This window comes from Gossypium arboreum, chromosome 1, assembly GCF_025698485.1.
Source record: "Gossypium arboreum isolate Shixiya-1 chromosome 1, ASM2569848v2, whole genome shotgun sequence".
Lineage (NCBI taxonomy): Eukaryota > Viridiplantae > Streptophyta > Magnoliopsida > Malvales > Malvaceae > Gossypium > Gossypium arboreum.
The window spans coordinates 19713307-19726028 of NC_069070.1; the positions used below are offsets into that span (position 1 = coordinate 19713307).

At 29.4% G+C, this 12722-nt stretch overlaps 1 protein-coding gene across 1 annotated transcript; it reads right to left on the reverse strand.

Moving 5' to 3' along the window:
• Positions 1-720: 720 nt before the first annotated feature.
• LOC108470613 (glycine-rich RNA-binding protein 4, mitochondrial-like) lies at positions 721-3696 on the reverse strand. The gene is made up of 5 exons (XM_017771973.2): positions 3484-3696; positions 2707-2860; positions 2550-2618; positions 2283-2389; positions 721-1405 (listed from the first exon to the last, which is right to left on the reverse strand). The coding sequence occupies exons 2-5, from the start codon at positions 2849-2851 to the stop codon at positions 926-928; spliced, it is 801 nt and encodes a 266-aa protein (XP_017627462.1). The 5' UTR covers positions 2852-2860; positions 3484-3696; the 3' UTR covers positions 721-925.
• Between the last annotated feature and the right edge of the window lie 9026 nt (positions 3697-12722).

Consider the following 12722-nt stretch of genomic DNA (forward strand, 5'->3'; position numbering starts at 1 on the left):
CGTCGTCCTCCCTATAATTGGTATAATAAACAAAAGTTTGATGATACAATTGCATTTACGAAAGTGGTTGACTAAGTATTGAGTAAATTTTTATGCAAAAAGTTCACTGTTATATTTTATAGAATAATTTATGTAGATCAGAACATAGAGGCTTGTGGTGTATTTATTCAAGTGAATTATGAATTGTATGCGTAGGAAATTTTATTTTTGTTTAATATTAGTGATAATTAGAATTTCTTTCATTGATGTGGATTAAATAGCTTAAAATTTGGTCCATCTTTTTCAATCATAAAAAATCCACTAAAAAGAATTTCCAAAGCAGTCAAAACTTATATGACTATAATTTTATTTAACCTGTATAATATGGATAAAAAAATATGATGATATATAATATAAAGTTTAATTTGTTGTAGCAATTAAATAATGTATCATGAATAACTCCGAATTCTAGTTATATAACCAAATGCAAGTTTTGTATCATATATTAGTTAGCAAAGATGTGTTTTGCACTAACAAGAACATATATTTATGTACAAATGAATTTCAAGAAATTCCATTTATGTGCATATAAACACAACTATCAAACTAGATATTTATTTGAAATGGACAATTATCTATTTGAATAACAATCACATTAGAGAAGCAACTGATGCATGTAATTTGTAGATTGAAAAATGAAACAAAAACAGTCACAACCTACTAATTGAATTATAGACATAATTACGATAAAATAATAAGCCAAATGACTTTAGGCACTTCAATTTTGAATATTCAGTTTTCTCTATGAGAAACACTCAAAAAGGTTTTACAGCCACTAGAGGCGCATGAATCACTAAAACATAACAATTAGTTAAGAGAGTGTGTTTGACAACTTAAACCAAAACAATCCAACTATTATCCCTAAATCAAATTGAAATGAGTTATTTCATACCCTTTTGGACAAGTCACCATTCCTGTCCTCCTCCTCATCCTGGAAGTTGTCACTCGGTGGATCGTTTAGGCCAAAACCTGCAGTTTCCTCTTTGTAGCTATCTTCAGCACTACCGAGTTGATCGCCACCACCAAATCCCACATTTTCACCACCAGCTGCAAAACCATCATTGCCACTGCCGCCACCAGCAACTTCGAAACTCCCATTGTCGTAATTGGGGGATTGACCAAAGTTACTTCCATAGCCAACACCACCACCAGTGCCATAGTTATCCCCATCATAGCTTCCTTGGCCTCCATAATTACCACTGTTACCGTATCCAATGTTACCACCACCACCACCATAGCCGACACCTCCATAGTTACCACCCCCGTAGCCACCACCACCACCACCACCATAGCTGCCAGCACCTCCAAAGTTACGACGAGGTCTGTCATTTGCATAGTCTACTCTTACTTGACGGCCATGGAGAATCTGCAACAAGAATTCAGACAGACAAAACCAGACAGATTAACTCCCAAAAAAAAAAAAAATAAACCCATGCAATGATATCTATAGTTAAACATACATGTTCAAATTAAGGCCTAAATAACTTAATTTTCAAGTAAAGAAAAATGTTCATAAGTTGAGAAGTGGGTAAATTTAATGTGAAACTTGTACTGAAATGGGATAAAGCAAAGGAATGGAATGGACCTGATCTGATAGAAAAAGATTTGAGAATTTTTATGTTACTTGCATATGTGAAAGTGAACCAAATAAGATAGCAAGGGCACGCTAGTTTGCCATGATACTCTGACTATTCATTTTTATTGAAGTACCCGTGTTTGGCACCCATGTTTGACACATGCTTGGACAAAGAGATGGGGATAATAATTCTTCAAGGACCCTCCAAATACATGAAGATCTTAGAAAAAAATTGAATGTATCTACATCCGGCACATACCATGTCCAACACACCCAGACCAAGTAATATAGATTTAACATATAGATAAAATTTAGATGCAATAAATCTGAATCTATAAGTCTGCACAAGAGGTATATCTCCATCCTATCTGAAAGAAGACTAGAAGCACTTTGCCAGCACAATGCAAAAACATTCACGGACCTTCCACGACCATGAAAAGAACAAAAGAACAATTTGAAAATGCAACTAATTTCGATTCATTTTACCGTTTACGTTTGGGTAATGAATTAATGCACTCCAACCAATTTCATAGCTATTGAATAGATGCTTGATACAATCAGCTTCTTCATTGTAAAACAAATCAGGATTCTATAGGGTTTATTGAAACATCAGGCAACTCTGTCGATGTTACAAGTAATACCCAAAAAAACTGAATACTTATATCACCTGTCCATCCAAAGCCTGTAGTGCACTGGAAGCATCCTCGGTGCTGGTGTAAGTGATAAATCCAAATCCTCTCGACCTTCCTGTTTCTCGATCCACAATAACTCTTGCTACAGTATAAAATTTAATCAGCACACACTACATATAGAAAACAAATATGACAGTTCGTTTAATATGTAGAGAAGAAGGTTCAAGCATTTCAAGACTTCCCAATTCATCTTCATTATGAACTTGCAAATTGAATTCAGGAATTCGTTTGCAGTAGCATACCTTCAACAACTTCACCGTATTTGCTAAATGCTTCTTTTAGACTTTGGTCATCCGTTTGGAATGAGATACCTGCAAGAAAGAAATTACAAGAAACCCTATGAAAATGGGGATGGGAAAATGGTTTGATATTAAAGTGGAAAGCAAAGTTTAAGCGCACCTCCTACAAAAAGTTTCGAGCTCGGGGCACTGGACATGCTTCTGAAAACTTGAAAGAGGCCTGGTCTTGACTCGGACAACCGAGCATTGAGCTGCATACTTGCAGTCTGCTTAAGTATACCCCCGATTTTACTTAAGAAAGCCATCGCTACAACCTAACAGAACAAAAAACAATTGAAGTTTAGATTAAACCAACGAAATTGATAGAAGAATTAAATTGTGGTATAACAATGGATTTAATAACAAAACAAAGACAAATAACTTCACAAATAAAATCCGCAATATTTAAAGAAAGAAAGTGCAGAAAAAAGGCCTTTCTTCAACAATCAGTCTTATGTTTATTTATGACTTCTGAACTCAAAAACAGAGCAACCCATTTACAAGATATAAAGTTTACTAACCATTGTGCTTTAGACTTTAAAACCCAACCTCCAAAAAGACCCAAATTTTGATTTTTATAAAAATAAACTCTTTTTATTTCTTGCAAGCTTAAATGCCAAAAAAAAAAAAAAAAACCCATTCTCAATCATCCCCAGAAACCCTAACTTTCACTGATCTTAACTCAAGCAACTAAAACAAAAACAAAGGAAGCAAATCATTACATGTTAATATGAAAACCTAAACAATAATCTGGTACTATAAGAAAGTAGAAAACAAAAATAAAAGATGATTCTAACTATACTGTAACCAAACGAAACCCTTTGAAAAGAAAAGAAATGAACAGCCAAAAGAGCAGATCAAAAATAAAAAATAAGTTTAGTGGTTTTATGAAGCTTACCCTTTTGTTTATGGGACTCAGAGATTGGTTCTCTTGTATTCCTTTGAATTTATTATTCTTCGCAATGGTAAAACCCTGGAGGTTTATGTAAACGGTGCGGCGCCAGGAACCAGATGTTTGCCCTCAAATTTTTTATACGTGGGAATCTTTTATTGGAATGTGTTTTCCACTTTTGCTACACATAGTAATTTTTGGTCAAACTTTGCTATCAGTCTTTCTATTGATTTAATCCCTATATTTTTTTAACTTTGTAACTCAAAAAGGAAAATGAAACCGCCAATTCAAAATTTGATATTCTATCTTATATGGTAATTTTTTTATAAAATAAGATAAATTATTTATTTATATAATTTAAACATAAATTTATATATTAAAATAAAAATATCACACTTATATTATACCGTCATTCTAAGTATATTTTGTTTAAGTTCAATTAAATGAGTAATAAAATATTAATAATAAAATGAAGATTTGTCCTAAAAAACATAGGTGGTATTGGTAAATATATAAAAAAGACTTATTTTGATTGAATTGATATCTACAATGATATATAGAGTTTTACATATAATATAAATCAAGCATATTCAAACCCGAAAATTTATCTTACATACGAGAACTTTTATGAGAAAAACATATTCACTCGTTAAAAATAAATTTAATCGCTAATTCTAATAATTTCGAGCTTAATTCAATCTGATTTGAACACTTATATATATATTGGTTGAAGCCAAATTAATATATATTCCTAGTTTCCTCATATGAATGGGATTTTTAATTTTTATTTAGGTGGTATTAAATTAGTGGAAGACAAATGTAACTTTTTTATACCCCACAAATGAAATCAAGCACAGCAACAATGCAAAATTAAGCAAAAAAGTCGTCATATTAAAAAAAATTAATATATAAATTTATGAATGTGACATAAATTTAAAAATTTATTATTAACACGTAGAGATCAGTTTCATACAAAAACGAGTTAAAAAGGGTTAATAACAACCAAATAGATATCAGTTTCATACAACAAAACATGTTGAGTAAAGTAGCGCTGGGCAAAAAAAAAAAAACTAAAACGAAAATTTTTTATTTAATTTATAATTAATTTTACTGTTTCGTTGTTTCTCGATGAAGTATGATCTGTATTTACTTGAGAATACATTTTGATATCTACATAATTTTAAAAAAAATTACATAAATTTAAACACTTTCATGAGGTGCTATCGGATCACCTCTTAATTGATTATTTTAATAAGAGGTTTGTTTTACAAAAATGATGGTCTACAAAATCCAGAAAATGGATTCGGGAGTTGGTTACACACGAGAAAGGATTAGCACATTCGTTACACCTAAAATTTGGACCTAATTGATTACTTGATGTCTTAGTGTCGAAAATTAAAAATTTGAAGAGAATTTAAAATGTGATCCATTTGTATTAAGATATTTTAATAAAAAAGGCTTTATTCTGAATTAATCGAGAAGAAGGATCATGTTTCATGAATTAGGACACGACGCTTTAGTTTTCGAAAACCAAAATAATCGCCGTTTTAATTGTTACTTAAATTTTGTTTTTTTGTTATTTTAAATAGGACATTCGATTATTTCGGTTTTAGAAAGAGATCATATTTCGTAAGTTAGGAGCATGACTCCTCTAATCTCAAAAATAATGAACATTGCCTCAATTTTGATTAGTTCCCATACGTTGAGTAAAAACAAATATAATATTTAACGCGATATGCTATTAACTTATTTAAGTAATGTGATAGAATCCTTAGCAAAAATAAAATTACTATACAAGTTCAAATACTAAAATATAAGCATTAAAATGATAGTAGTGATAGCAATAATAATTCACCATGCATAATATAACCATAATAATAATAGTAATAGCATTGATCAATAGCGATAAGGATAATAATAATTCCTTATATAATAAAACAAGTAAGGTAACTCGAAATAAAAAAGAAAAAAAAAGAAATGATGCATAATAGAATAAATATAAATAGCGTGAAAATACCGAAAGCGATAAAAGAAATAATAAAATAATAAATGTAATAGGCCAAAGGATACAATCGGTCGAAAACAAGTTAAAAAAAGCCAAATTAAAAGATAATCATTAAATTGTAGCCAAATCAAAAAGATGGAGAAAGCCAAGAGGTTATCAAAATTTGTTGACTTGATAAAAGGCTAAAAATAGAAAGATATTATTTTTATTTTATTTTATTTTATTTTATTATTAAATTAGTTAGGCTATTTTTAATAAACCCCATGTATATAAATAGGGGTATTTTGTTCTTTGAAAGGAAAACGAATTACTTTTGGGAGGACTTTTGGTATTCCTACTTCAATTTGGAATTGAATTATTCTCTCTTTTCCTATTTTTCATTGGAATTGAATTATTTTCTTTTCTCTTTTAATTACGTGGGAATTTTGTCCATTTCATTTCAATTTATTTTTTTTTCTAAATTCGTCTGATTGCTTTTAGCCCTTCTATTTTTATTTGTTTTGCAATTAAGGTTTTATTATTTTTAACTTTGGCCTTAAAATTTGTTTCGACTACATTTTGGTCTTCCTTGAAGCTGTGTGTTTTGGAGGGTGGCAATTATTTCCCTTTTGGTCCCTTCTTGTTATTCACACGTTTAAATTGGTCCATTTTCTTTTATTTATTTCTGATTTACCTAGAATTTTACTTTAAGGTTCGATTTAATCCTTTTTATTTTCGATATTTTATTATCAAATTAACTAATTTAATATATTATTCCTATTATTTTTATGTTTCTATTTATATTTATTTTATTATTCTAATACTATTATTATTTATCTAATTTTTATTTATCTATTTATATTTCTACTATTATTATATTTCTATTTATTATATTTTTATTTCTATTTATATACTAATATTATTTTCATTATTACTTTTTTCTTATATATGTTTTTTACTCTTGTTATTAACATTCTATTTATTTATTTATTTTACATTTTTGTTATTATCTATTTTAACTTTTTATATAACGCTTATTTCAATTTTATACATTATTTACTTTAATATTTTCATATATTATGTATTTCAAACTTTTTACACATTATATTTTGAATTGTTTACATAAAATTTTAAAGAGTTTTATACATTATTTTACCTTGAATAGATACTAATTTTTTTAAAATTATTTTATATACTTTAGAACGCTTTTATAACATCCATTTTAAATCCATTTTATGTATTATTTGCTTAGAATTGTTTTATATTTTATTTTAGATTTTCTTACTTTGTATTTATTTGTTATTTGTGATTTATTATTATAACATTTGTTTATGAATTATTACTTTGTGTTGTACATTATTATTCCATCGCATTTTATTCGCTTAAAGGGTCGTGTTTTAATAGCATTTAATTTGTAAAATCATTTTATTCAAAAGTTTTCAAAATAAGGTAATACTCGATATTTGGCATCTTCGAGAAGATTGTGCCCTAGCTTACTGGGTTCCAATTTTCCTCGTTGAATCTAGGTAACCGGGTACCCTTTTTCAATCAAAACGTATAAGTTTCAAATAAAAGCTTATTCTCAGGAATTCGAGGTGTTGTGTCCTAACTCACTGGATATGACATTTTGTATCCCGAGATAAGGATTTCTAAAAAATAAGAAAATATTTCGTGTTTTAAAATTCGAGAAATCGTGCCCAATCGTGCTGGGTTTCGATTTTTCGTTCAACCGAATAACTGAATATCCTTTTAAAATTTCGTCCATGTTCTCTTAAATTAAAACTAGGCAATATTTTGTGTTTGGAAATTCGAGAAATCGTGCCCAATCGTGTTGGGTTTCGACTTACCATTTGACTAGATAGCCAAATATCCTTTTGAAATTTCAAATGCATGAGTTTTGGAAATTATAAGATGATCTTGTATCGAGGGTTTGAAATGTTGTGTCCTAAAATGCCGGATATGATATTTTATTCCTTCTAAGCGAGAGAATCTCAATATCCAATTCAAGTTGTCCAAACGTTTTAAAGGAATTGTATTTTAAAATCTTTTTTCAAATTTTCAACATTAGGACGTTAATTGATCAATACGGTACCAATTTTGGGCGTTGCGAGAGTGCTAATCCTTCCTCGCGTGAATCGACTCCGAATCCGCTTTTCTAGTTTTTCAGAGACCAAAATGTTGTTTTAATAAACGAAATGCTTTATTAAAATGATCGATCACAAGGTGACCTGATCACACCTAAACAAAAAGGATTGGTGGCTACTCCATTTTCGTTTTAAAGTTGACCTCCGTTTTTCAAAATAAAATGGTTTCGACAATAAGAATAAATATAAAAAAAGGCAAATAATAGTGGCAATAATAGTAAAGGGATAAAATGCATAAATAAATAAAAAGGAAATATAAAATATAATTTTAAATATATATAGAAAGGTAAAGAAATAATAAAGAAATAAATAAATGAATAAATAAATATAAAGAAGACAATTTATAAAAGACTGAAAAATAAAGGACTAAATCGTAATTTAAATGAAATTAAAAGGACAAATAGGGATAAAATAAAAATAAGGACTAAATTGTAACGTGAGAAAAGTAATAGGGGTTAAATGAAAATTATCCCAAACTCAGGACACGCGTCATTCCCCAGAAGGTCGGCGTTGAGTCAAGGGACCAATTTGTAAGTAAATTAAAATTATAGAGGAGAAATAAAATAAGTAAAAGAGAATAGGACCAAATTGAAACAGTTCATAAAAGCTGAAGGACCAAAGGCGCAAATAAACCCTCCCTTAAAAAACACATGGATCCTAGAGGGATCCGGGTCGGCCTCAAAATGACATCGTTTTGGGTGCCTGTTTCCCAAAAAAGCCTAAGGACCAAAATGAGAATGAAATAAAATTAAGTGGCTAAATTAAAAAATAGAACAGGACTAAATTGAAACAGGCTGCAAAAGCAGAAGGACTGGGGTCGCAAATAGACCCTAGTCGCGAAAACATGCCGATCCTAAGGCAGGTCGGGTTGATTTTCGAGTCGTGATTCAAAACGACGTCGTTTTGGGGCTATTGAAGCCAGCCTTAAACGACGCCGTTTAGCCTTGCCTATATAAGCTAATTATTTTTTTTAAAATCATTATGATTAGTTTTAAAAAAAAATTGAGAGCCTCCCTTTTTCTCTCTTGGTGGTTTCTGAGTCCGACCACTGGTCCGGCGACCTTCCACGACGGCCACCGATCATCGGCGACCGACGGATTCCCAGTGGCCAGACAATGCAAAAAAACCCTTTTTTTTGGCCCTTCGGCTCCTAGAACCCAAATCTGAGGTCTATTTTCTTGGAAACTCGTCAAAAGTCACAAATAAAACAATTTTTTTTTGGTTTTAAGGTTTTAAAAAGCGTTTTGTCTTAAAAATGGGTCACCTTTCATCGGTGGTGACAACCTCAGCCACTCACGGTGGTAGAACACGAAAGGTCAGGTAAGCTTTTTCTGTTTTTTTATTTTATTATTATTATATATATAAAAAGGTTCAAAAAAATAAATAAAAGAAAAAATTACTTTTAGATTTTTGTATTCTGTTTTGTTTTCTTTTTTGATTGCCTTCTTTGTAAAAAATTACATTGTGATTGTTGTGGCTTTTATAGCCTATTTACAACATTGTTTATTATTTTTGTTTTTTTTCTCTTTATTGTTTGCTTTTGCTGTTTATGCACTTGTATTTGTCCTTTTTTCTCTTTTCTTGCAAGTGGCGGAGTCAACAGATAGGAGAGGTAGACCTTTTGCCATTTTGGTGAAATGGCGACAGAAAGGGCAGATCTTGGGATGAGGATCCTTAAACGGTGTGCCTGTGAATGGAGGAGCGGTGCAGGGGGCATTAGGGTTTCTGTTTAGTTTTTAGTGTCATTGGCTTTAGGGCTTCTTCATTTGGGCCATATTGGGCAACATTTATTGTAAATGGACTCTCCTTTATTGGACTTTATTATTTATTTTTTGGTTTTGTTTATCTAATTTCTGTTTGGGCCTTTTATTTGTTTGTAATTCGGGCCCGGACAAAATTGGGCTATTACACGCAGTATTTTCCTAGTATTTATACAGGTGGCGCCATTCTGCATAGCTCTACCAAAAAATTATTTTTTTATCCCGATTGTTGACATGGCATGTTGATGGTGTCAAACACTTTCACTCCACCATCTTTTAGTGTAGATTTTAGGTTATTAGTGTATTTTATTTTAAAAAATGTCATTTACGTAATTAATTAATTTTTTTCTGGTTAGTTTTATAAAAAAAGCACCCCAAAAATGTAATATTTAAACTTGTTTTGTTATGAATATCTTATTAAGTGGATGTCCATCATGATCAGGATAAAGTTTTGATATACTTTAAATTCTAATAGTTATTAGAATTAGATATCTACTTCTTTTATACTTTTTATGCCTATAAATAGAGACTTTGATGAAGCATTGTAAATCATCCCTTTGATTAATAAAGTACATTCTCTATTAATTTCATATTTTCTTTGTTCTTTGTTCTCCCCATCTCTCTTTATTTTATAACACGTTATCAGCACGATGATTCTCTATTTTTTTCAAAATCTTTCGAAGTCGTCCCACAAATCAAATTTTTTTTCACCTTAAGCTTTCACCCTTACAACTTCATCTTCGGGATGTTGAAAGATTCAATCTCAGATTGGATTATGGTTCTTATTTCCGATCTTTGATTTATTGTACAAGCATGGGTAAAGTATAGATTTGGTCAGAAACTTTTATGTTTCGACCATATGTTCTTTTTTAATTAAGGTATGACTACTATTAATTTTTATTTGATATAAGGTTCACATTCTGATGGTATTTGATTTTTGCCTTTCTGGGTTAATTTTTTATGTAAAAGACATAATTATTAATTAGATATGTTTACTATTAATATTGTATGTTTTCTATTATTATTTTTGGTAAATTATTCTTTTGATTTTTTAAATTAAGTTATATTATGCATAATATTTAGATGTTTTAATTATTAAATTCTTGTTATTAAATATTCTTGAAATTTTAAATATGGTGGAAAGTGTTATTAACCTACCATTGTTGATTAAAGGGAAGTTTGATAGGATCTATTTAGTCTTATTAACTTGCTAATATTGAATGATTGTATGATATCTTTTAAATTGAAATTATAAATATCTTATTAAATCAACATAAGATTTTATAATATATATGTGATATTGAAATTTGGTACAATGTGTATCGAATAATTTTCAAGCATCGTATACGAAAAAATGTTATTACGAAAACAAAGTTATTTTACTACTTATAATGGTGCTTGTGATAATAGTAAATGTGATGACAATGATGTTAAAGATTTTCAGATATATTCTACTATGTTTTATTTATTATATCATATTTATTATAATTGGAGACTAATCATGACAACATGAATAAATATATTTTGATTTGAAATCTCGCATGTTTGCAATGGTGATTATAAAATAAAGAATTTATTAGGATGTTTATAAGTCCATCCTACTAGATTTGTTGCATTCCCTGAAGTAAATGTAAACATAAAGAAAATAAAAGATATACTCATGGATCACTAAAAGTGGGAATACAGTAATAAATAAGAGAATAATGAAAGTTCTCAAGATAACTTTTCAAAGGGTAAAGATAACTTATGTTATCAATGTGATATGAAAGATAATTGGCCACATATGTAGCGCATGCCCAAATATTTTGTTTCTGTTAATATTCTTTGAAGAATGATATGAAAATGTAGTAATAAATTCTATCATTACAGATAGAAAATATTTATCTTATTTGATATTGAAACAAACAAATATTATTCCAATATTCGATAGTACAAAATTAGTTGAAAGCTCTAAAAGAGCTAATATATCACTATCTAAAAGCACAAAATTTGTGATGATTAATACATTACTTTTAAAAGTTATTTGTAATGGATCTTGTATTGAAATTGTGAATGAGGAAAATATTATATTTCACATGAATAAAAAGGGATTGGGCTATTAATTTATATTTATTTTATAATCTTTGTGATATTATTTTGTTATCATCCCTATTAAAGGGTTGAAAGAAAAATATTTGACTGTAAAATATCTACTCATGAGCAATAGAATATGATATTTCTATCTAAAGCTTATTATGGTTGGATTCACCTAAAGTTGCAAGTTATTTAAAAAAACTATGAGTATAACTCTACAGTATTCAGAATGAGTTCTCAATTAAAATTACGGGGTAAAATATTACTGATGAGAACTTGCAAGAGAGAAAACTTATGTATGAAAAGTCATTGGTTATGTACCTGTTGTGCTCCTGGAAAATAAGATCTACTCTCAAAGTTTGATATTAAAAGATTTTTGGGCATTTGAAGATTTTGGCATATTTCCTGAAACGAATACTGCATATAATTATTTGGAAATTATATTTATTGACTTGGTGGCATTGGACTTCACATTGATTTAGACATTTCCAGTAGTAAATGTCACAATAGTACTTATATGTGGATACAAATTAAAAGGAATGATAATAAAATTATCAATTTGTTACAATTTAGTACAATTGAAACACATGTTAAAGTAAACTAGAAGTTTACTAATACAAATGCATTTACTACTTGGCGTGACCAATTAGACCACCCCGGACCGAATATGATGCGAAAATTAATTGAGAATTCATATAGACATCCATTAAAGAACCAAAAGATTTTTTAATTTAAAGAATTCTCATTTGTTGCTTGTTCTCAATAAAAATTGGTTACTATAAACTCACTAACTACAGTTGAGATTTAATTTCTTGCATTTCTAAAATGAATATGAGCTAATTCATCCACCATTTGGATGGTCTTGATATTATATAATTTTGGTAGATGCATCTACAAAATAATCACATACGTTATCAACTCGCAACCTGTCGTTTGCGAGATTGCTTGTTTAAATGATTAATTTCAGATTATGCAATTAAAACAATTCATCTTGCTAATGTTGGTGAGTTTACATCCCAAGTTTTCAATGATTATTGCATGTCAATTGGGATAAAAGTTGAACATCTTGTAGCTCATGTTCACACACAAAATAATTTAGCTGAATTGTTTATCAAAATGTCTCTAACTAATAGCTAAATCATTACTTATGAGAACAAAACTTTTTATTTCAACATGAGATTCTGCTGATTTACATGTTGTACGCATCAAGCCAATAAATTATAAATACTCACCATTACAATTGATTTTTGGTCAAGAGGTAAATATTTCCCATCTTATAATTTT